This window comes from Drosophila virilis, chromosome 5, assembly GCF_030788295.1.
Source record: "Drosophila virilis strain 15010-1051.87 chromosome 5, Dvir_AGI_RSII-ME, whole genome shotgun sequence".
NCBI lineage: Eukaryota > Metazoa > Arthropoda > Insecta > Diptera > Drosophilidae > Drosophila > Drosophila virilis.
The window spans coordinates 3,859,062-3,883,703 of record NC_091547.1 but is presented as its reverse complement, the minus strand read 5'-3'; the positions used below and the strand labels follow the sequence as shown (position 1 = coordinate 3,883,703).

Below are 24,642 nucleotides of genomic sequence, written 5' to 3'. Positions count from 1 at the left end.
AATTGGGTGCGACGTTTTGTCAGCGCAATTCCAATTAAATGCAGCATTAATTGCTCAGGTGCGCGCATTGTAAGTCGGAGATTTAGTTGAAGCTAGAGAAGCGTCCGCCGCAGGTGGCCAACACAACTTGTACATGACTTCTTGTTGGCATTAAGTGTTAAATGAAATCGAAATCCATAAGATTTGCGAATCTTCAGAAAGGTGCGTTTCTGCGCCAAGGTCGACCGGACTACAGCGCTGGACCAGGTTAACAGCTTGTTATGCGGATCATACCAGGTACTGGCTGCCCAGATAGACTCGCAGCATTAAGCAGTTATTTATGGCGGCTATAAGCGGTTGGCGCTGTTGCAACCACGACTGCGGTAATCTTGGCCATAAAGCAGAAGAGGTCGACATGGCGGCAGCACACAAGCACGCACACCCAGAACGGGCTAGGCTAATGATGAAAACGCTTTGGCATGCCCATCGTGGCGCTGTCCTGCCACAGATGCAGCGCTGTGCAGCACACGAAACCGGCTCAGTCGCTTAGTGGTTCAGTTTCGGTGCTGCGGAGATCTGCCCACAGGCTTCAGGCGGGCATTACGCAATCGGGCAAAAGCAAACGTAGCCAAGCCAAGCCAAACTGCGCACTGTCAGAGGTCTCACATTCCAATTTGCGTAGCGTCGCCAGTGTTGCGATCCTCCTGGTCATGTGACTGGTGCAGCAGCTGTGCGCGCGCGCGCGCAGATTTCCTCATGGCTAAGCGGCTCAGATTGATGAAGACACCTGGAACGAGACTGCAACGGCAATATTTTTTATTGCAACCATTTGACAAATATTGCTAATTAAACAGCGTTTGGCAATAGGCAATAGACGCCTACAAAGCGCAGACGCTGGCCCAGGCTCTGGGCATAAAGCGGAAGTTTGGGCGCCATCTTCCTGCCGCCGAAACACAATTGGCCATTGCGCAATCGGGCTGGCCCGCGACTAAAACACACACACGAACAACAGGTGTCGCTGCTTTTGCTGAAGATGCAGCCGCGTTACGTCAGCCCAAGACTTTCACATGGCTCACTCCGATTGAGCTGGCCAAGCAGTTGGCGCTGTCTGATTGAATGCTGTCCGTACAATTGTCTGGCTAAGTACCTCAACAGCCTGCGAGGAGGCAGCAGCAGCAGCAGCAGCTCCAATGTAAATTAAGTTATTTTATGTGCGTGCGAATCTTTCAGTCTGTGTGTGGTTTGGTTCATCAACAAGTATGTTAATTCATTCAGCGTTTTTTTATGGCATTTATTTGTCTATCTCCGTGTGCGTGTGTGTATGTGTGTATGTATGTGTTGCAACTGCAACATTTGCGTGCATTTTGTCGTGCGCCGCCTTTTTGTGATTTTTTTTTTGTACAAGTTTTAATGCTTTCAACTGTTGTTCCGCTTGTAACAGCCAAAAAGAAAAAAGACGCTGCACAGTGGTTCGCTTTACAGATGCTTATCGCCTTGCAGGTCTTCACATGCCGACCGCAGGCCAACTTTTCATTTACTTAGTTTTTCCACGCCAATTAGCTTAAATTCCCATCAGATCTTTTATATAATGCGCGCAGATGTGCTCAACCTTTTATGAGATTTTAAATGCTGCCAGACAGTTTTTAGGCTGCTTAGCAAATTGTATTTAATATGCCAATTAATGTGTCGAAATTTAAGGATACGGCTACTCTAATTTTTGCCCAAAATGATTTTGTCAATATGCGGACACACTTGCAATAACTTTTAAATGGTAAATAGACTGGAAGTATATCAAATATGTAGCACTTACACACCACTGTGCCTGCAGTATCTACTTGTTGTTGTGTTCAGACTGTGGCACACAAAAAATGTGTGCTGTGTGCGCTTTGTTTGGCCAACTTTTTGTCAGCTCCAGTCATATGCCACACATTGACAGGCAGCCAACAAGGAAGTTGGGAGCGCATCTTCCACGCGCGTCCAATTATGACAAATGGCAACAGCGATCGCCCACCGCCAGGGCTGTTAGTCATGTTGCATGTCACGAGCACGAGGAACTGAGCAGCCAGCTATGAATTATGGCTTGCAACACCTGCCAGCCAATTGCCCTGCGGCTGCCTTTTGTGGCAGCAGCAACAGCAATAAATCCAATGCGTCCATTGTCATTGTCGCTTGCCAAGAGGAGCAGGCGCTTACCAACACTGTAACTGGAACACACGCAGCGGCATCCGAAGAGGCGCGGTTGTGCGAAATGTGTTTACGGCTTTAACGACGCCTTGTTGCAATTCTCAGCTGTACAATAACGCGCCAGTCATGATGATGATGATGTCTATTGACCCAGTGCACATTGGCTGGCTCCTGCTGAAGGCCGCGCTGACTTGCGGGTGACATAATATGCCAATTTGGCAAAACGACTGCCAATGCGGAGCATCCATTTAAGTACTTGATATTATATGCCAGCGCTCTGCTATTTACGCGCATTTGATGTCTATTTCGTTATATGGCCAACAGCACGAGCCGCACGTTTACGTGAGCTGCGTTATATTGCAGCCGGGACACGCCCCCGGCCCTGTTTTCTTTGACTGTCGCAATTGGCCACGCAAAAGATCGCAACGTCATGGCAAAAACACCAAAAAAAAAGAAAAAGAAGAAGAAATCAATCGAAATAATTGTATCACATTTGGGTCAACATCAGCGCGTACAATCTAATAAAATCATCTTCACAATCTGCGCACTACAACATATTTTTTGTGGCTTTACGATTCAACGTTGATCAATTATGAAATGGGCGCTATTAACGTCGCGACCTTATCGACTTTCAATTGCTGGCGCTAAGCGGTTTTAGCTTATAATTATAAAAAAAGAAAATCATCGACAACAAAGGTGTCGATTAATTAAGTCGGCATTGAACCTCACACGCATCATAAAACATACCCATTAGCCGGCTAATACACGGCATTTGCAGCTAACGATCTGATAGATAGTTCGGCTTGTTGTTTTTTTTTTCTTTTCTGATCTGTCGACGGGTCGTCCCTCCCTCCCTGCGACCGAGACTGTGCTAAGTGCACATCATTAAAATTGGTACACATGCCACCATATATTTGTGGGGGTCAAGGGGCGTATTCACGCGCTCTGTGCCTACGACCTGGCCAGTTAAAAGTTACCACCAGCAACTTGGCTGGTTGTATAAGCTGCGATGCCGCAGTTCCACTTTCGGTCTTTAACAAGCGACGCAGCGATGTCGCACGCAAACGGAACGCACGAAAATTTGTTCATTTTCATTTTCTAATAATTTTAATTTATTTATGCGTGTGAACCACAGCAACTACCGTGTTGGGGCGGCAGCACTCATAAATCATCAAGTCGCGTTTTTTGTTTTCACAAAGACAAGTGAAAATGACCATAAATAAGCTGTAGTTGGCTTTCTTGGCATGCTTATTATTGGTTTGTATTGATGAGTCAGCATAAGGAAAATAGCAATTTGTTAGATAATTTAAATGTCAACAGATGAAGATTGCAAATCATTTTGCAATGCAATAAAAATAACACATGTTCAAAAAGCGCGCTCAACTTAATGTACTGAGCTACAGTCATGCGCTTGTTCAACACTGGCATGACATGTACTATACAGCTATCTTCCTTACACTTAAACGATTGCGACGTATAGGCAGTTCAACTGAAAACCATACGCTAAAACGAGATAGCTGCCTCTGTTAGCAGCACAGTTTTGAAAGCACTGAGAGTTTGGCGGTTACATTTAAAATCTGAATAAATACAGTCTGAGCATTGTTTTGAGGAAATTTTAATGTGCGGTGAATGTTTTTTAAATTTTTTGCTTTACTTTTATTATTTTATTGTTATGGCTTTGCGAGTTAAGTTTTTTCATTGTATATAACGCTGATTTAAATGGAACAGAAACATAAAATGCCATCAGAAATCGAAATTATTAAAAAGTTACTTTACATTAATATCTTTATTAATTCATATTTACATTCACACTTTTAAAATTAAGTACACAATTCGATTGATTTGTAAAAACTAATGCTCGTTTTTTTAATTGACTTTCGGCTAGGCTTTAATTGAACTGCACTTACGTCTAGGGACACAATAATTTAAACATTTAATATTAAAATTAATGATTAGTGATCGTTAACATTGCATTTAACTATATGTAACTGTGTGATGCTAAAAATCTAAGTCTTCTACTTCTACTTGCTGATTGCACAAAAACGCGTCTCAGCTGCAGTCGCAAGCCTTTCCCCATTGTGGACCGCAGTGGAAAAGTGTTTTAGGCGGTTGAACTAAACTAAACTACAGCTAAATTGCATATTTACAGGCTCTGTGTAACACTAGGACGGGTGCTGGGCAGGGCTAGGCAGGATGAGGGGCTCACTTCATGTAATAACTGCTCGGCGCACGGCCCGAGGTGTAAGTGCTCATGGGTATGCCCTGGGGGCCGGGTATATGATTGTTGACCGACGAGTGCGTCACTGACTGATTCTGTGAGCCATAAAGATGATCGACGCTGGTGTTGCCAATGCCATTGCCAGAGGGCTCATAGTCCACATCATAGTAGATGCCCGACTGATTCTGCGGTAATTAAAAATAAAAAAATGGATATTGAGTAAAAGCTGACAATGCTGGAGTTTGTAGACCTACCGCTATGCTGCCATTGCTGCGGCTCTTAGGGCGTGGCACTTGAAAGTTGCGACCCAGCAGATCGGCGCGATCCTCCTCCTCACTGGAGCTGGAATTCTCCAGTGTGCGCATGCCGTTCGCACGCGCACCCAGGCCGAGTCTTCTGGTAAAAGTGAGAGGAGTTAGCAATAAAACTTAACAACCCGCGCGTCTATATATGTATTTACCTGGGCAATGGCACTGGCGGCGCCATATTGGCGCTTGGATGCATTTGCATGGTGCTCTGCATGGACATGCCTCCTATGGTGCCCATGCCAATGGCACCCAGATTCGGGTACGCAAACATGGCCGACGAAGGCCGTGTGGGTCCAATGGGTTCCGCCTGCCAAGCAAAGAATTAGGCATGGCTACAAGTGTTCGCCTCCAAAGGGTACTTACTCCGTAATGATTAGTTTGTGCCATAACGTCGGCTATCTGTGCCCAGCGCATGCGATCCTCCAGCGTCACCTGGTAGCCTGCTTGCGGCAAACCCGCCGACTTCAGTGGAGCTGTATTCATGTAGCCAAACACGGGTGAGCCCATGGCATTCTTTTGCTCGCGTTGCCAGCGACGTGACCACATGATAAGGCACACCAGTGTCAACACTATGATGATTACAGCTGCCACGGAGGCGCCTATGGCCACGCCCAGCACCTCGCCATCGATCTCGCACTGAGCTCCATAGTGGCTGGAGTCGCAGGCGCATGTCTGGGCGCCCTCCTCGTTGTAGCTGCAGATGCCGCGATTATTGCAATACGCATCCGGACACGCCTGGCACTCGCGACCCGCACGCTGCGGCTGATCGGCCCAGGGATCGCGCAAACCCGCCTCGCAGGCGCACTGGAAGCTGCCCCAGCTGTTGCTGCACGTGGCACTCTCGTGGCAATCGTTCAGTTCCGCGGATTGACATTCATCCAAGTCGTGCAGCGCCGAGACGGCGCCCTCCGGTGAGCTCACATACAGCACAGAGTTGCCAATGTTGTTGTTGCGGCGATGCAGCACGCCCAGCAGATGCTTCTGCACATCGCTGCGCAGATTGGGACGCAGTGTTTCCACACTCTCATCCAGCTGGAATAGAGGCAAGTTAATTAGAGTTCCAATCCACCTGCGTTCTACTCACTTTAAGTGTCAGATTCACATAGACGCCACTGCCGCCCAGATTGGGATCCCCGCGATAGATATTGTTAACCTTGGCCTCCATAAACTCATCCGAATAGGGCGTCATTGACATGGCCGAGTCCAGCTGTGAAATGTCGAGTTTGCGATTAACCATGATTTTCATGGAGACATTTTTTGTTGCCACTTACCGCGCGCACCGATTCATAGCTCAGTTGTCCGTACGGCTCGCTGTTGAGATCCAAGAGTTTATTGTCCCAGACGATGCGATGCTCATAGATGCGATCCACGCGCATGCCCAGATGGAAGGAGATCACGCGTCGGCAAGGCTCACGATGCTTGCGACGTGAGTAGCCTAAAAGTGGTGGAAAATATTTCAGACTTTAGACTTTAGGATGACCCATGCAGTAAAAGATTATACCTAAAGCAAAGAATTTAAGAGACAACTCTCTAACCCAAGCTACTGCAACCCACCTTCAAGAGTTCCTTCACTCACCTGGTCTACAATGGCAGCTGGAGACGCCGTTGTCCGTTTTGCAGCGCTCGTGCTGCGCCTGATCACAGGTGGAATCATCGCCCACAATACAGGTGTCAATGCGCACCGGCGGCGGTGTTGGTCGCTGGCGGTAGTGTGGTCGTGTGGGGCCCGCATGCGTTGTGGATACAGTCGCTGGCTTGGTCTGCGTCTGTCCGTGGCCGTGTCCTGGGCTGGTGCCCGCCTGTGGCTGCAGTTCCACCACTTCCGTTTCGGGCACGACATAACCGCCGCTGCTTTGCGTGACGCCGTGATTGGGCATAGCAGCACCGCTTGCACCACCGCTCGTACCACTGCTCGCACCACCACTCGCACCACCAGTGCCTGTTGCCGCACCTGGCAGTTGGGGTAGACGCGTCGCCGGCGTTGTGGCGCCCGCTGGCGGATCTGTGGGATCACCAAATAGATTGATGTAAGTGCGTTTGCCATCGATCGAGACGAAGCCCTCGTCACCTGATGCCGACACAATGATGTCCGCTTGTGCGCCGCTTCCAGCCCCCGCTCCATAGGAGCCATAAGGCTTAATGTTGATCGTCTGCTGGGAGCCGCTGCCCTTAGGACCGGGTCCTTGTATGGCCGAGAGTGTCACGTCAAAGATTTCGCCATAGCCAGGCGGCAGATGCTGCCGTGTCGGCTGTATGGGCTGCTGTGGTGCAGCCGGCCGCGGAGCCGGACGCGGCCGTCCACCGGGCTTAAATTCGGGATCATCTAGCACAATGCCAGGTCGGGGATGGTAGGAAGCGGCGGGAGCGGACGTCGGGGCATTGGCAGTGGGCGCCTTTTCGGTGGTGGTTGTGGTCGAGGTGGTGGTGGTAGTCGAGGTGGTGGTGGTAGTAGATGAGGTGGTGGTGGAGCTAGTACTGGTGGTTGTGGTGGTGGTAGAAGTGGTCATGGGTGTCTTAGACGTGGGCGCAATGACGTCCGCAGCGGACAGATCGCTCAGCGGCATGGTCTGGATGCTGCTCGTTGTGGTTGAGGTGCTGGTGTCCAGTCCGGGCGTGCGATTGGCTGTCATGAAGATGACCTCCTCGGTGGAGGGATCCAGATCGTGGCTAAGTCCCTCACCACTCTCCATGGACATGGGCACATAGCTGGACGAGGACATGCCCATCACGGTGTTCACCACGGAGCTCGTCTCAATGATGGTCGTGTAGCCCTCGTGCTCGTCCTGTGGCTTCTTCTTCTCGCTGCTGGGCTTCGGCTTGTGCTTCTTTTTGGGCGCATGCTCCTTGGTCGGCGTCGTGGGCGACGGTTCCGGTGGCGGCTGCAGTTCATCCTCAATCTCGCCACCAGCAGTGTCCTGTTCGGTGTCCTGGTCGGAGACTTCGATATACTGTGCATTGGCATCCTCGTTAGAGAACTCCGAGTCGTAGGTGGTGTCTGTGGGCTGCACAGCATCCAGGGCATCAACAGCTGGCTCCGTTTCCGGCTGTGCCGGCTTCGAGTCCGCCTGCTGCACTGGCTCCGGTTCAGTTGGTCGCACGGGCAGTTGCTGTGGCGCCGGCAGCGGCTGGTACTGCGGCAAGGGGCGTCGACTGCCGTTCACGCTTGTTGTTATTGGTGGGCGTGGCTTGTTGCGGTACCAGGGCGGTCGATTACTCACAAAGCCCGGACGCACGGGCACAATCTGTTCCGGAATGGGCACGCCGGTAATAAATGGTCGCTCGGGTCGGTCAAATGGATACGGCGGCGGTCGCATGGAGGTGCCCGGCTTCTGAGCCTCATAGTCCATGGGCAACGGCTGCACCTCGGATATGCGCGGCGGTCCACGATTGTTGATCCGACTAGCCGAGGGTCGGCGCACGCCCTGCGTGTTGGCATGCACATTGACATTGCCATTGAGCAGCTTCACAATGCCCGTAATGATGTCCTGTATGTCCGGATTGCCATTCTGGCGTGCATTATGCGGCGCCTGGGTAGCACTCGCCCTCGAGATGGCAGTACTGCTCGGACTCGGGCTGATAGGGGACCCCGACGTAGGCGGTCGCAGGCCCCCTTGCACTAAAAAAGGCTGCTCAGTGCTGGAGCTGCCGTAGGAGCTGCTGCTGCCAGCTAAAGTCTTGCCCGCTCTGATGCGCTGCGTGCGCTCCGGCTGCTGCTGCTCCTCCTGCTGATCGTAGGTGCCCGTGGGCTTGATGTTGTAGTGAAAGTAACGCCCGGCGGCGACATCCTTCTCGCTGTCCTTGCCATAGTCAATGTCATTGGGTCCCGGATGCTGCTGATGCAGCTGCTGATGCTGCGGCTCGTGCAGTATGGGCGAGGAGGATCGTTCCACGCGGGCACGCGTCTCATTCTCCAGCGGCGCCGAGCGACGGCTGTCCGAGATGGTGTTCGTATCGGCCATGGTGCTCTCAATGCTCAAATGCGGCTCCGACAGCTGGCTGCTGGACTTGGGCGAGATCTGCGAGATGCCATCGTGCTGGGCAGCTGCGGAAAGAGAGTGTATATAGAGAATGCTGGTGAAATTCTTAAAATGCCAAAGCTTCAATTGCGTTAATTATTATCGCAGTGAAAAGAAAAGAATCTGTTGCAGTCGCTGCCAAAACAAAAGCGACGTCGGGTTTCACTTTTCAGGTAGACAATTGCAGCACCTGCCAACACACACATACATACACACATACACACACATGCACACATTTACAAAAATGCCCTGTGCTTTGTCTTTGTCATTGTGATGTGGATTCTTCTATATAATGCACATTTGCATTTCTTAGAAATCCGAAACCAGCATTGAGAGAGATTTCAGTTTCAGTCTCAGCCTCGGCTGGCAGGCATCATTTATTTTCGATGTCAAGTTTGTGTCTTCAGTCTTTTGTATTCTTTTCACTCTCGCATTGTATTTGTTTTCGGGGCGTACATCTATCTGAACCTGGCAACATCTGAAATTACTGGTTGCCTTTTCCAAGCCAAGGCTGGCCAAACAAACATGTCTCGCCCGAGTCATACGATCATCTGTCACAGTTGTAAAGCCATATTACTTATTACATTGCCACCGCCCCCTCCCGCCACCCTTCCTCACCCTGCGGCTCCGCCCCACCCCAGGCAGTGCGCGCACAATTGCACAGGCAGCTCCAACTTTGAAGATCTCTACGCAAGACGAGAATTTCACAAATTGCTACGTGAAGCGTTGAAAAGATGCCAACTTCATTCGCAGTGGTTGTTTTTAAAGCTGAAAAATATATAAATTTATCTGCGACTGAGCTACTTGTGGGCTGGCTTTGAATATACATATATCTATCAATGGGGGATTCGCTTGTCTGAACGAATAAATCTATGAAGACATATTGCCCCATAGCTGTTGAAGCTAAGACTTTACGAATGGAGAAGATATAAAGATATAATGATCAAGGGAACGAGTATTATTGCAAGGTTAACTTATACTTTACAATCGGAATTCCCATACTAATATTCCATTCATAATTGACAGAAATGTTAAATATTATTTCTTAGCTCTAATTCAATTATCTCACAGAACAGTGCAAGTGAGAACTGCTAGAGAAATGCAGGCAATTATTAACGCTTATTAAAAGAGATAGATTGTAATACGTGTCTCTAACAGTTTGTCGAAACAAAAATGAACTTCTTTTGGAATTTAGAGAAAACGATTAAAGACATTCTACACATTCGACAGTTGGCTTTCATCACATTCACATTTTACGCTTTTATTTTGGTATTTGAAGTGCTTTCTTTTTCGGGACTCATGTCTAATGAAATTGACACCTGGTGATCTTTTGCTTGGCTTCGACTCACTCGAACTCACTTGAACTCAATTCTCGATGCGTGTGGTGCATCTTCGACAATAAACTATTTTCAATATACACAATGTTACAGCAAGTGCCTTACAGCTAGAAGAGTATTATAAAGCTGAGCACTTGTTACTTTCTTTTGCGCTGCGGCTGCGTTGATTTATGTGGCTGCGATCCGCTGACTTGCTCCGGGGCAGCCGGGGCAACTCCAACGCCGGAGAGGTGTCAAGTGCATATATGTGTGGCAGACGGGCAGACAAATGTTTGCAAATGTTTGGCTGACATATTAGCGCGCTGCTTGTGGCATGCCACACGCGGGAGGGGGGAAGTCTAAGGTCTTGCTGCAAGCAGACAACCAGTTTAATAATATTTTTGAGTTTATGGCGCTGCGCATAATTCACACGACCAACAAAGAAAACAAGAAAGCACGTTTAGTTATTGAGCTTAACCCAATTGCTAAGCGGTTTTTTTCTTGTGTGGTTTTTCGTATTTCGTACACCCCTCCGATTAAGTTTTTGGCACAGTTTTTACTTTCACCTGCGCGCGCTAAACGGGCATGGCAAATGCGAAACACGCTGATTGATAACTAAAACAAATACTATTTGTTTCACTTTCTTTGAAATGCGGCTTTGATATAATTAGCGCTTCCTTCAAAACCAAACCAAAAAAAAAAAAAAACACAAAAAACCAACACGGCCCATCTATATATTTATATAGATTGTGCGCTCGCATTTTCACTTTCCTTTTGCAAAACTGTTTTTCCATTTGTTATTCGAGTTATTTTTTGTATTATTTTGCGCTATTATTGATACGAAAATTGAATTTGTAGCTGGCCGGGTAAAAGTGTCTGGCCAAAATGAAAATGTTGCCGCCGGGCTATTAAATTAACCAGCAAAGACAACAACAACAACAACAACAACAACGACAAGGGGGAACTGTGGCACAATTTTTGAAATTGAATCTGTGGCATGCAACACTTTCACGGATAACGAAAGTAAAACTTTAATTAAGTGCCTTTTTAGGCAGCCAACTCCCCAACGGCAGATATAGACATGTCGCCGAAGTTCAATGCACCAAATCAAGACAACAACAACGACAACAACAACAGAAACAACAACAACTTTGACAACTTCGACGACAAGAGCAGTCATTAGTTCCAGCGCTTGCCTACACTAATTTAAACGCTACTTGAGTCCACGACTCGTGGACTGTGTGGACAGGCGGATTGAGAGGACAGCTGGGGAAGGTGGAGGCACTTGCGAATTGGGTTTAGTTGCGACTCGTAACCCACACACGCGGCGCACAGAAAATTGCCAATTTCAGCGCCTCCAACAGGCAATCACTTTCTATTTCAACTGCTCAAGAAAAAGCAACACAAAACTGTTTCACAACTTGGCCAAAAGGCTGGCATATAGAAGCAGTGTAGGCTGGCTTAAGTGTAGTTTTTGGTTGGCAAGAGCTAGCGACAATAATTACATTTGGTGCGCTTATGAAATGCGGCAATTTGATATTTCGATAGTTAACGCACGTACGCAAGCATTACGCATACGCCATGTCTGCCCGTGCAGCCAGACAAATTAAGTACTTACTTAGCCTGGCCAACAACACTTGTTGTCGCATTTTTGCCCAATGCTTATGGCTATTATGCAACAAATTATGGCGGGCCGGGCTGCCGTAATAAGCCGACAATTTGCCGCTGTTATTTTATACGAGTTAATGCCATTTCGATTTGTATTTTTTGATTTAATTAGGGTTTACATTTTGGTGAAAACAGCTTATAGCTTGTGGATTTTTAAGAAACTTCATAAGTATTTTTTTTTGCCTCAACAATCTGCTAAGTTCTACTGCACAAATCTCGACATCATGTGATAGTTAATTGATGTTATAGTATGCATATTAAATAGGCAAATTCGCATTGAATTTATTTATAATTGTTGTTATGCTTAATTGTTATTATGCTTGGTTTTGCTCTTCATTTCAAATTTATAACAAACTATATAATGCCTGCACATTAATGGTACTCCCAGGTATTTTATTGAGAAAGTAGATGAGTATGGTTATCTAACTTGTATTCATTTTGTTGAATGCGTCTTGCAACTCAAAGCTGCCCCCTTGTTTCTTCACATATTGAGTTGCCACAATTTAATAAATTCTGTATAGTCAAACTTTATGCGTCTGCTATAAAAACCGTTCATAAAAATCTCTTCTAAGTCCAAACTAAGCTGCAACAAATAAGCACTAACTTTTGTTCGGCTTTCTGTTAGATTTCTATTAAAGATGTTGTAGCCGTGTCGCAATGCAACCATCTAAATCGCCGGCGCGGCCCGGGGCACTGTTTGGGCCCACGTTCGTTCAACTTGACTCGTCGCACAGACGCCCATTCCAAAGTCAAGGAACTTGTGGGCAACGCCTCAACCCGAACTGAGCTGCTGAAGATATTACAGGCTTATCTTGGGCACGTCCCATGCATTTGAAATATCGCCACAGTTTTTATATAAATGCACTGACGGACGGACGGGCGTGTTCCTAAGCAGCCCCTCAAAGTGTGGTATTAAAAATTGTTTGATTTAATGCTAATTGATTCCGGCAACGCTTGCCGCGGTGCCCGGTGGGCGTTGATATTACTAAAAACAACAGCCAAACAACAAATGTTGCTTTATGGCTGCCACAAAGAAAGTTTGTGTAATAAATACTATTTTTTTTTGTTGGATCTTGCAGCAAAGTCATGCAGCGAGCGCTGACTGGGCTGAGGTCTGGCTTGAGGCCTTGGCTGAGGCCAGGGACGTGCCCCAGCCGCGTATTCATTAGCAACCCAAACAAATTCTGTCTGTTTGGCTGCACTTGTGCAATCAAGCGTACTTTTGTGTATACCCTGGAAATAATGCTCTTGTATATAATTGCAGAATATAGTTTTATCGAATAGCAGCAAAAGCAAACGCTACACTTTTAAGCCGAACTGCTGAGCCCGCAACTTATTTTTACTCGAAGAGAAAATGTAAAATTTTATATTTAAAAAATATAATAAATTTTACATCCAAGTGTCTCATATAAATTGTGAAAATAAATGGTAAGGTTTGAACAAAAACCTGCTTTCAATAATGTGCGAAACAATCTCTACGAGCCGAACCTTCAGGCAGGCACTAGACTCGATGCCCTATAAGCTATAGGGCATCTCAAAGTCTCACAGCTTTTATTTTGATTTGTTATGCTGCTGGCAGAACCTTAAAGTGCCGCTCGTTGTCAGTTCCGTGGCGCTGTCTATGAAAATTTCAAACAAATGCGCTGCAATTAACAAGTGACGACAATGACGCGGCTCAGCAAACAGAGAGAATATTATTGTGTTTTTTTGTTGTCATCTGGTGAAATTGAGGAATTTGTCGCTGGATATTTGAAGGGGCAGAGCAAAAGATCAGAGGCCGTGACGTGTGTGTTATATGAAATTGTTTTTTAGCATTTGGCGCGCGTGTCATGCAATTATATATGTTAATTTTCCAGACAACAAATGCAATTTGAAGGCAAAACCGAAGCCAAAGGCAAAGCCAACAACAACAACAACAACAACAACAGCAAATGCAGCCATTGTGTTAGCGCATAAGCGAATGACCTTAATCAAGGTCTGAGACGCCAGCTCTGCGACTAAGACTCCAGCTTCAGCCAGAGCCGGTTGCAGTCGGGACTAGCTGCAACTGGAGCTCCACTTGGCTGTACGCCTGTCTAAGCCAAACAAAAATTTATTGGCTTGGCTTTGCGCGCTCCGTTGGCTGGCGATGGAAAGTTGCGGATATCCACGTAGCACTGACCGCTGCATCTGCCTAAATAATAGACACACTTAACAGCCTAATTGTCTGATATTTATAATTAAAGCCGCAGCAACGCAAGAGCAACAGACTGCCAACTACTATAACAGATTCCAGCATAAAGCAAAGCAGCCACTAATAAGCAGCAAATGCCAGGCAGTAGGCAAAAGGCAGAATGCAGAGCTGGCCAAGAGCAGGGCTCTGCGCTTGTAAATTGAACTAGCTGCAATTTAGCTGTAGATCGCTTATCTCAGGCAGAACAAGCGCACTGCATAGACTCGGGGAATAGTTGAAATATTTGCTTTTCATAGGAACACGCAAGGCGCATAGTTTCGATAGCATCTAAGGGTGGCTGCTGCTCGAGTTCAGTAAACCCCGACAGTTGGTAAATGGCAATACACTGCAACAAAATGATTGTGAACAGCAATCAGTTGACTGCGCTCCATATACGCGTCGCTAATTGAACAATTAAAGCTGATTAAATGTTGGTTAAAATGGAGCATAGAATGGGCACACAACTGCGCTGCGTTACCGGCGCCCCTTCAGCCACTCGCATAGCCGCAAATTGTGTTGGCCAACATAAAAGCTAAGTCTAGTTGTGGCCAGTTGAGTTAAATCAAGTCTTGTCGCAGCCAAGTTCAATGCTAAAAGAACGCTAAATTTATTGATTGAAAAGCGGCTTTTGCTCGCTCCCGTCTCTGTCTACCTAACTCTCGCCCGCTCTCTCTCTCTCTCTCTCTCTCTCTCTCTCGCTCTTTTTCTCTGTCTTAGTCAAACCGAAACTGTGTCAACGTGCCCCCAAGAAAAACGGAACAAGTTGCGACCAATATGGACAAACGGGCGACTCTCAATGGCGTGTGACAAGTTCAAAAGCAACGAGTGTGCGTTGTGTTTGTGTGTATTGGTTGTGCTATCATTCCAAAAGTTGAAAAACGTTTACGCTTTACGAATGGCCCACAGAACCGGCCAGCAAACAGAGCAGTCAGTCAAACAGCTTTTTATTAGGCTATTTCTAACTGCGCGCCAAGTGCTGTGTGTGTGTAAGTGTGTGTGTGTGTGTGTGTGTGTCTGTGCGGGACTGTCTGGAACTAGCTTCACGCATTTAACGGCATATCAAGTTATACGCACACTTTATGTGTCAGCTAGGCTAGCCGAGAAGTCAACCAATTGGGCTAATTGTGGCTATGACCTTAAGCTATTGGGCTCAGCAAGTGCCACGCCCACGCACAATGAAGCTAAAAGTGTGAAAGAGCCGGTGAGGACTGCAGTGCAAGGCAAAAGCAAGTTCGTTGCTCGAGTCTTTTATTGATTTATGGCAGCTGCTTGGTAAAAGGCAAGTTCGTTGCTGAAGTCTTTTGTTTATACGACCAAGCATATTGACAAGTTTTTACGGTCACACTTTTATTGACCAAGAATATGAGCAGCAGCAAGTTTGTCGTGCAAGTCTTTTGGTTCTTGTATTCAAGAATTCTAGCTGAGGCAAGTTTGTTGCCTAAGTCTTTTGTCAATTTTGAAGAATGTTAGCTGAGGCAAGTTCGTTGCCTAAGTCTTTTGTTTTTTAAGCTCAACCTTTATTTACTTTCGTCTTTTAGCACCAAAAGGCTTTCTTTTGGCATGAAACAAATTAAGACCCAAATAACCATAAATGTGAAGAAAAAAAATCCAATTGGCATTTTACAAAATAAAACAAATTTAATACAAAAAAATCGACGAGAACCGGTTTTGCAGCCAAAATATCTACAGACAGCGAAATGTTTTCATTGATTACCATTCAATCGTCGCACACACACACGCAGGCATATGGCATGTGTTCATTCTGTCTACCTGGTTTGGAGCTTCATCAAGCCGAAAGGTGAATGTTACCTGCCCGCCCTCCGTCCGTCCGTCTGTCCGTCCGTCTGTCCGGCGACGTCTGCGGTTTTCGCTGTCTGTGTGCAATTCTGCGTGCGCCTCAAATGTCTTGAGCGCCGCGAGACAAATATTTGGCATGGCCAGGGCCAAGAAGGAACTTGACCAAACGGCATCAAGATAAATTGTGGGCTCAGGCTTGGGACATGGGGCTGCTGTTATGGGTGTGTGTTTATGGTTATGCGCGGCAACTTTCGTTGTGCCGAATTTCGGACGGGCTGTCGACTCGAGCGCCTGGGAAAGGGAAAGTAGTTGTAAGCATGCAGTTATTGATACCGACTCCGATTCCGATTTCCACAGTTTCAGCTTTAATTGAATGAAAAGGGTGGAGAAACGTTTAACTTAATTGGATCTGTGCACACACACATGCGAGCCTTTTTGGGACTGATATCATCATTGGCCTGAAATTGCAATTGCCATTCAATTTAATAAAATGAAGTGCAACCAGTTAGCAGAGCAGCTGCAATAGACTACAACCAAAGATTCCACAATAGGTATCCATTTTTGTATGTGATATGATATGAACTAGGGGAAACCCATAAAAAAAAGTAGTTATTCCTTATGGTTATGTCTTGACAAAGTTTTGCAAGCTTTAAGCAGGAGTGTAAACTTTGGAACTTGACTCAAATAATCTTGTACTTTTTCCTGCTTCTTTTGCAGAGTTCTTTAATGCATTCGAATATTTTTAGCTGCACATCGACGTCTGTTTTGAATCTTAACTTGACGCACCTGTTCGCCGGCACACGAAAAACTTTAATTAATTGCGTCAACATGGCATGCAATCGAGTGGCCCACCAAGAATGCTGCAGCACCGCCAGCGGCACCACAACGGGCAACAAATGAAACCTGCCGCTTGACCCAATAAAAAGCAGCGCCATAAATTTGTAAAGCGTTGCAGAAGATTTGAAGATCGCGGCATCTTTGTACAGTATATATATATATATATATGTACGCCGGCCCTGGCCAACTTTTCGGCTATTTTTATGCCCCGCTCCCTCTCACGCTCCGTCTTTCACTCGCTGCAAGTGGGCCATGTAACCGAAAAATGTGCCAAAAAGCAAAGTGAAGAGAAATATGTGTGGAATAAGCACAGCTAATCTGAAAATGTAAGCAGCTTAAGCAGAGAAGCCCCAAGAGAAGCAGAGGAAGAGAGAGGAAGAGAGAGAGAGAGAGAGAGAGAGCTTGAGTGAAATATATGTTAAGTGCAACAGGTTATTGTTGTCAATGCGACAAGCTCGTGACTTGATTCCGGCCCATCAAACGTATCAAATTGAGGCAAATGATGAATTGCATTCATCCCAACGGCAAACTGTTTGATTTTCTTGGTAGATTTTTGGTATACACACCTGCACACACCTCACGCACGCACACAACATCGAACTCATCACGCTTTCTAATGTCGTTACCTTGATGATGTTTTACTCTTGCTGCTGCTGCTGCTGCTGCTGTCGATTGCCTCGCTTCGTCGAGCGACACTTTTCCAATGCACACAAAACGAATTTCAATTCTTTGGCGCTTACATTTCGAAAGCCCCAAGTGCCGTTATTACCGCTCCATCGTTACCAACGAAGCCCAAGCTATTGCCTGCTGCTGCTGCTGTTTAAGATTCTCAATTGGCTGCCGCCGCTTCAGCTTGAAATTATTTTCTTATTTTTTTTTTAATTAAGCTGCTGTAAAATTATTTTCACTTCACCTAATTTTCGCTAACCACGTAGAATGCAGCCTGAGCATGAACTTTATATTGCTTCTTTGAATACCCTTTAAAAAAGGAGTATTATTTGAGATGCAAATAGAGTAAGCTATGCCTTTTGACTTTTGGTTTTGACTGGCTTGCAAGTAAATATTATATTATAAAGAAATCATTTAAGAGAATAAAATCGCGCCACTTTAACTTAATTAGTTAATACTAGGCTAGGGCATTAAATCTTCGTCTGATTCTAGCGGTTCTTTTCATGTTTATGCAAATCTATTGCTGTGCGCTGTTGCCGCTCAATGGACTCCACTCTTATGTTAATGAAGCTTATTAGCTGCATGAAAGATTTGCTTTGAAAATGCCAACATATTTGATTTAAATGGCCCAGTAAACAGTAAAGCAGTTGGCTTTAATTGATTCAACGGGCAGGCAGACAGAGGCAGCCAGCAACTGTTAGGCTCATGTCTATGTGGCTGCTCGTGTGGCTGGGCATGTGGTGCAGCTTTAATGAGCGCCCCAGCGAGTGTTGGTTTATAATTGAAATGCGCCTAACAGGCCGCTTGTGTTATTTTAATGCCCTTTCTATAAATATTGTTGGCAGTGCATGCCTGAGAACTTAAGCCAATTATGTCTAACTGCTTAACTGGCCACATAATTGTAAAGCTTTTGCCCAAAGGTGCAGCCAAACATGTTCTTTTGTTTTATTATTGTTTATTATTGTGCATGCACAACTATCCTATTGCATAACTGGCTGCTTTGCATACTAATCAATAATTATTTAATTACTTGAGTATGCGGCTAATGACGCCTGCTCTTATCAAACTGTACCCAAAGCAAGACTTGAATATATATTAATAAAGTCTTTAATTAGACTGCAATTCACGCACGTCACGCACTTTGGCAAAGGTAAAGCCCAGTTCAATGAATCCGGCATGAATAATCACATATTACACAATATATAAATGCAATGACGCATCTGAAACAAAGAAACCAAAACCAAGCTTATGACACACTTACATATATACAACACATCTTGAAGTTATTTTTTATGTGTCACGCCTAGACACCTGCCAAATCAGCTCTAAAAATGTCAGAGCATGGTTTTTGGGTCAGGCCCGTATTTTTGAGTGAAATTAGCATTCGCTATGGCAACAGAGTGGGCTGCTGCGGGTGCCCTGACAGCTGCCCATCAGTCAGTCAGTCAGTCAGTCAGTCAGAAGTTTGCACCTGCGTGTTGGCATACTTCGACGTCAAACAAAACAAACGCAGCGTCGAGTACTCACTCTCGCACCTGAATGGGCATGTGAGCATCTTGTTATCTACTTTATGTAGCTATTCATTCTTAGTAACGCCCAATAAATTATGCACCAAACATGAGCTTTCTAAAAAGAAAAGACACAGACTAACACACACTTGTGTGTGCTGGGCTCGCAGCGTGAGGCATTTGCTTGCCGCGAGCACTTGGCTCTGGCTAATGGCATGGAATTTAATGCAGTTTGTGAAGCATTGAAGAAAGTTAAAAAAAAAAAGAGACTTTAACTGTATTAAAATGTGTAGATAATTGAAATGCCTTTGCTTAATGAAAAGAGCGTATAACAAATGCAAGAAAAGGCTTACAGATAAAAATAGACAGGCTATAAAGCACAGATAATATTTGGAAGAGCAATTTACATCATTCTGGCATTATTATAAGGCAATCTCTAAAAGGTAGGTAAGAGAAAGGCTAGCCTTTCAATGATAAGTATATAAGACTATTGACTCTTAAAAGTCAGCTCGTATTTCAGAGCACTGAAGATGCTTGTATTTCATATTTGAATCAAATTTATATATATATATATATATGCCTAACTTGCTCTCAGTTATTTTTATGGATCCATAGATCCATAATCCGACTTGCCAGACCTGCAGTACATATTGACTCATATATATATATATATATATATATATAGTTGTCTAAGAATTTGCAGGCTAACTGCCAGTCGATCAGTCTCTACTCGTAACTATGCTCTTGCTGTTAGCTTATTGACTTTAGATGCCAGCTTTGTCTAATGCATTAAGAATTCACACATGAAATTCCTCTGGAGACACCCTTCGCGACTCGCCGACTTCACTTTACTTACCTGCTGTGTGAACGTGCAGCAGCAGCAGTGAAATTGACAGCAGCGTCGCGGACAAGTGCCAAATGTGCCACCGCCAGCAGCTGGGCATTCTATGCTGCTGTTGCTTCTTCTTCCCACAGTTGTGGTTGTTGTTGTTGTTGTTGTCGCCTCTGCTGGCTTGTTGATTTTGTGTTAAGTCTTGTGGCTTTCGTCGCATTTTTGCATAAATTGTTTTGTCTGCTTTTGCGGCAATAAAAGAAAGCCTCACTTGATTCTAAGCTGTTGTCGAGTATTGTTAATTTTCTTTGTATATTTTTGGTATTCTTGTCAGTTTATGCTTGAACTTTGGCGTGGCATCTTCCTCTTCTTTTCTTTGCCCAAAGATTTACATATTATAAGCTGCAAAAAAAGAAGTAGAAAAAGTTTATTAGCATTGGGCAACTGATACAATTTTTCTAAAGGTTTAATGCGCACGTTTGTTGCCTAAGTCTTTTGTTTGACACTCGCAAACGCTTAAATTTGCGTGAGAACAGGCCACAGATCTGCGTTTAATGGGGAGCACTGTCCATTTAAGTGGCTCACAAGAAAAAGCCATTACGTCAGCCCAAAAGAAACAAGGGTCACAAATACGCTTATAAATCAGAGTACGCCACATAATTGCCCAAAGGAAAAAACGAACACTTGGCCCGCGGCTTTCTAAGCCACATTTACGTAACCTGGTGTCAGCGATAGCAGGTGATGCAGGTGATACCGAGAGCAGCAACTGCTTACAGCGCAGTGATTGAGATGCTAATTTTGATTGATGTAAAAACAAATTCAAACAGCGAAAGTTTAAGCACAATTTTAAGAGGTGTCAAATGGAAAAGTGAAACTAGCAACACTCAAAACTAAGACCAAAAGTCGATAAATCAAAGCAAATAACATGAAATTTATTAACAAATCAGAATGGTAAAGCCGGCCAACGCAAAGCTGCAGCTGCTATTACCCAATAAGCACAACAACAGCAACAACAACAACAACAACGAATACGTGACGCCCTACAATTGTCGATTAGCAGCTAATCAGAAGCCAAGCAAACGATCGTTAAAACGACCACAAAACCAAAACAATTGCGAAGCGAAGCAGCCTTAGCTGAAAGTGAAAGCACTCAGAGAGAACGAGTAACAGAGAGAGAGAGAGAGGGGGGGGAGGGGGGCGAACTGGAGACAGCGCATTGTAGAGTAAAGGTTGCTCTGTGAGCCGCAACGAACTCTTAAAACTCGATTACGCTTACAAACACAGCAAAAGCGAAAGATACAAAAAAAAAACTTCGACTTTAACTACAAACTGAGTTCATGTCCAAAATCCAAATAAAACAGTAATACTTTCAGAAGGCACGACTGTGCAATACCCTGTGTTGAGTGTATTAAGAGCTTAAAACGAGTTGAAAAAAAAAAACTTCTTCATGCTACAAAATTTGCCAGGTAATATAGAGAAACCCCCTTTAAATAAAACTAGAAGATTTTCAGGCTTTGATTAGACTCTGTCTATTAATTCTTATATAAGAAAGTTTCCTTATATTTATATAAAAGTAAAAAGATTTAAATGACTCCTAGTTGAGTTTGAGGCTTTAGACTTTTTGGTAATATATTTCAAATTTAATGGTGTTTTGGTTTTTTGGAAATTTCTTTTTCGGCTATACAGAAATTGAAGTTTCTTTCAAAACCGAAATGCCCTTTCATCTTTTCAGACGTAAAAAAACCAATGCTTAGGTGCCGACATGTGCAGCCGCCAAGTTGAGTCATGGAAAAACATTTTGGCCGCGCTGCTGCTGCTCTTGTTGTTGTTGTTGTTAACAATTTGAGTGCAGGAAGTTGGGGTGTTTTTCCATATGCCGAACCTTGAAATTTCGGCTGCCCCAAGTGAAATAGAAAGTTTTTTAATAACAACGCGAGCAGTCACAGCAACAATAACAACAACACAAACAATGACGACAGCCAGCGCCTGTGCAACGTGGGTGTTGAACAAAGTTGTTGTTGTTGTTGTTGTTGTAGCTGTCATTAAACGACTCCATTTTGTTTCCAGTGAGCGACTGCAAAATGCAAAAGTTGTTGTTGCCGCCCACGCAGGCGCCTGTCAACATGAGCAACGCTTGTTTACATTGTTAACATGCGAGCAGAGTTGCCATTTGCCTCATCGGTAAGGGTAGCTAAATTCGTTGTGCGTAAAGCAGCTACAAATAGTTATTAGAAAAATTGAAATGCCCCAAAATAGCTAGATTAGTTTGAAATTTAAACTCTTTCCGGTTGATGACCTCTGAAAAAGAGCCACATTTAGCTGGAAAATAGCTGAAAGCGGCAACACTGTCTTTCTTGGCTTTCTTTAGTTTTCGATATGTTGCTGGCTTTGGCTTTTCGACGGAAGTGTTGCATTGGGCTCGCAATTAGTTGACTGCCTGCCAAGTTAAATGACTCATGCGATCTTTTGGACGCCTGTTGCGTTGCGTAACTGTGGCTCCGCTCCGGGATATTGCATGCATGCCGGGCCAAACGACAAGAAGAAGCAGGCTGATATATTGGCGAAATGCGCATTCAAAAGGCAAAAGCGATAAAAGGCAGCGACTTGCATTGCATAATATTCCATGTGGCAATCGACGCCCATTGTGAGCTTAAGTTATCACCAACTCAGTTGAAGCACATAAATTCTTAAAATCAACATCAATACAAAAGACTTGAGCAGAAAACTTGACTACATTTTTTCGTATATACTTTCAACTTTCCACAATATCCGTTTATAAAGCTCACCTCAAATATCAATCATTAATCCGAATGCATTAGCAGTTTTTTACGCCAGTTGATGGATTTGCGTTTTCTATCAATTTTTTTGATGCCTCTCGTCTATCGCACGTTATTTTCAATTACATTTTGCACACGAACAAATTTCACCAAAAAAACAACAACTGCAAGTAAACAGGCAAAAGGCAACCAAATTGAAATTTCTATAAACATAATGGCCAACTGAGAGAGCGGGAGAGAGGGAGAGAGAGAGAAGGAGAGACTCGGACATTGGTAGGCAAGATGAAGCACGTTTGACAGCCAGCGGGAGACGGAGACGGATGCGAAAAATGTGGTTTTGTGGCTTCAAGGAATGCAGCAAAAGCTTTAAAATTATCGAAAAACAAAATCTAAACATAGCAATTGAGAGAGTGCGACAGAGAGGCACAGAGGGGGAGGGGGGGGGATGCAAATGTTGATGGGCAGAGCAGCTGTCAGTGTTGTACAGAAACAAAAAAAAAAAAATTGGCACAAATGCGCAGCGTCGCCAAAATGGCACAACTAACTGTAAATAGTGAAGCTGGCGCTGCAGCTGGAATTGGAGCTGAGGCTGAGGCAATTTAGTGCCCGATCCCATTGGAAATAGCCAACATGTGTGTAGGCTGTGCGACCGGCATAAGCTGGTCAACAGAGACAGGTTATCCAGCTAGTGCAAGAACTTTTTTCATGAATGAGCCGCCGCCTGCTTAAACTGGATGTGATTTGCATCCCGTGTTCGCAATTCACCCATTTTCAAGCAAAGTTATGCATTTTTATTAGAGGTCGTCGGCTATTTTAACTATTTGTCGGCAAGTTTATTGCCAATTTGTGCTAAAAAAAAAAGAAGATAATTCTGCTTATTGTCGCTATTTCTAGCCACAGCTGGCAACACTGTTCGCATCTCGCATCCGGCATGGCAACAGGGCCGCAGCTGTCTTTCAGCCCGGCGTCGAGTTGTACAGACTAATTAGTTTGGCGTCTGCCCTTGCAGTTATGTTATTAGGCTTAATCAACGTTTTATTTGTTATGCTTTTGGCTGCAGCGGCATTTATTTTAATTAACAGTGAAAATATATGTGCACGAAAACAAATTAAAAATGCTTGCAACAAATTTCACAGCGCGAAAACCACGTAATTTGCAACAATAGCAACAACAACAAAGACAGAGAAGACGCAGTTTAAGACGGTGGCAAAAGGTAGCGCAAAAAAGAAAGTTTTGTTTTTTGTCTGGTTATTGTTGTTATTGCTTTAGCCGTATTTTTGCTTTTCTACACTCGCACACACACACACATACACAGACAGTTAGACAACGCCGCGCACAAATATCATTCATTCGAATTCCGTTTACATTTTGCCTTTTGCGGCTGCTGCTTCTTTCAATTTTTAATTTATATGGCAACGTCAACAGCAGCTTTGCGCTCGTTTTAGTTATTCACTTTTCATAGATTAACGCACACAGACACAAATATACGCGTACACACACGCACGTACGCACAAACACTCGAGTGTGTGTGTTTGGCTTCTTTTGCTGCTTGCTTGCTCTGCTTTTGCTTTTTACCGTCAACAGGTGTTCAACGCACAGAGGCTCAACGAAAACTGAAACCCGAACCGAGCGCGCTGCCATCAGCCGAGTGCTGCGCTCAGCTTGTGGTGAGTTTCGTCAGCCGCTCGCTTGAGCTGCTGTGGTGAATTTCGGTAGCCTGCCATTGACTCTGATCGCAGCAGCAACAACAATTGAAAGTGCCAACTTATCGAATATGTCCAATTGAGCCGCTGCACTTGCGCGTGTTATTAGCCAAATAACAGCAAAAGGCAAAAGGCAGCGCATTGCAATTGTATCAAATAGCCAATGGTTAGGCCTAAACAGCACATTAGACACTAATCGCTGCAGTTGCAGTGTGCCCAAACGTCACTAACAAGCCGCCGGCTTCAATTGCTCTTCTCTTAGCCCATCTGCCTTATAGTTGGGGGCGCGGCAACCAGCCAAGTTCCAATCAGCAGCGTGTTCAACAATTACCTCGCAAATTGCAAACGCACGAGATCAAGATTAGGCGTAGACAAAGACAAAGGCCGCTAAAGCAATTGAAAATGAAAACTACAAAGAAGGAACTGTACTTTATGTGCTTAGTCGACAACTTGATGCCCTACAATAGCAATAAAATAATGAAAGTAACATGATGAACATGATTGATGCCCTTCAATAGTAATTTAGAATTTGAATAATTTAATTTAAATAACCTATCGATTTACCGACTTACCGAAGTTTTGATGATGTAGGGCAGAAGTCTTCATAGCCTATAGTTT

General features: G+C 44.8%; 1 protein-coding gene across 4 annotated transcripts; it reads right to left on the bottom strand.

Moving 5' to 3' along the window:
- Positions 1-3,934: 3,934 nt before the first annotated feature.
- Positions 3,935-23,970, bottom strand: pwn (pawn). Of its 4 annotated transcripts, XM_015174050.3 has the most exons (11): positions 23,897-23,970; positions 22,331-22,485; positions 19,569-19,946; positions 6,758-8,731; positions 6,266-6,691; positions 5,961-6,124; positions 5,774-5,896; positions 5,053-5,721; positions 4,842-4,996; positions 4,636-4,777; positions 3,935-4,566 (listed from the first exon to the last, which is right to left on the bottom strand). In XM_015174050.3, exons 3-11 carry the CDS (start codon positions 19,762-19,764, stop codon positions 4,366-4,368), a joined length of 4,050 nt encoding a protein of 1,349 aa, XP_015029536.1. In that variant the 5' UTR covers positions 19,765-19,946; positions 22,331-22,485; positions 23,897-23,970; the 3' UTR covers positions 3,935-4,365. The 4 variants fall into 4 exon arrangements, with proteins under 4 accessions (XP_015029536.1, XP_015029538.1, XP_015029539.1 ...); XM_015174052.3 differs by having other exon boundaries at positions 6,266-8,731; XM_015174053.3 differs by having other exon boundaries at positions 4,636-4,774; positions 6,266-8,731.
- Positions 23,971-24,642: the final 672 nt, after the last annotated feature.

Excerpts from the sequence above, each read along its gene's own strand:
- pwn (XM_015174052.3), bottom strand. The coding sequence starts at position 19,764 with ATGCGACGAAAGCCACAAGACTTAACACAAAATCAACAAGCCAGCAGA. Across the intron at positions 5,897-5,960 it reads GCTATGAATCGGTGCGCGCG|CTGGACTCGGCCATGTCAAT; the intron begins GTAAGTGGCAAC and ends GACATTTCACAG. Across the intron at positions 5,722-5,773 it reads ATGTGAATCTGACACTTAAA|CTGGATGAGAGTGTGGAAAC; the intron begins GTGAGTAGAACG and ends CCTCTATTCCAG.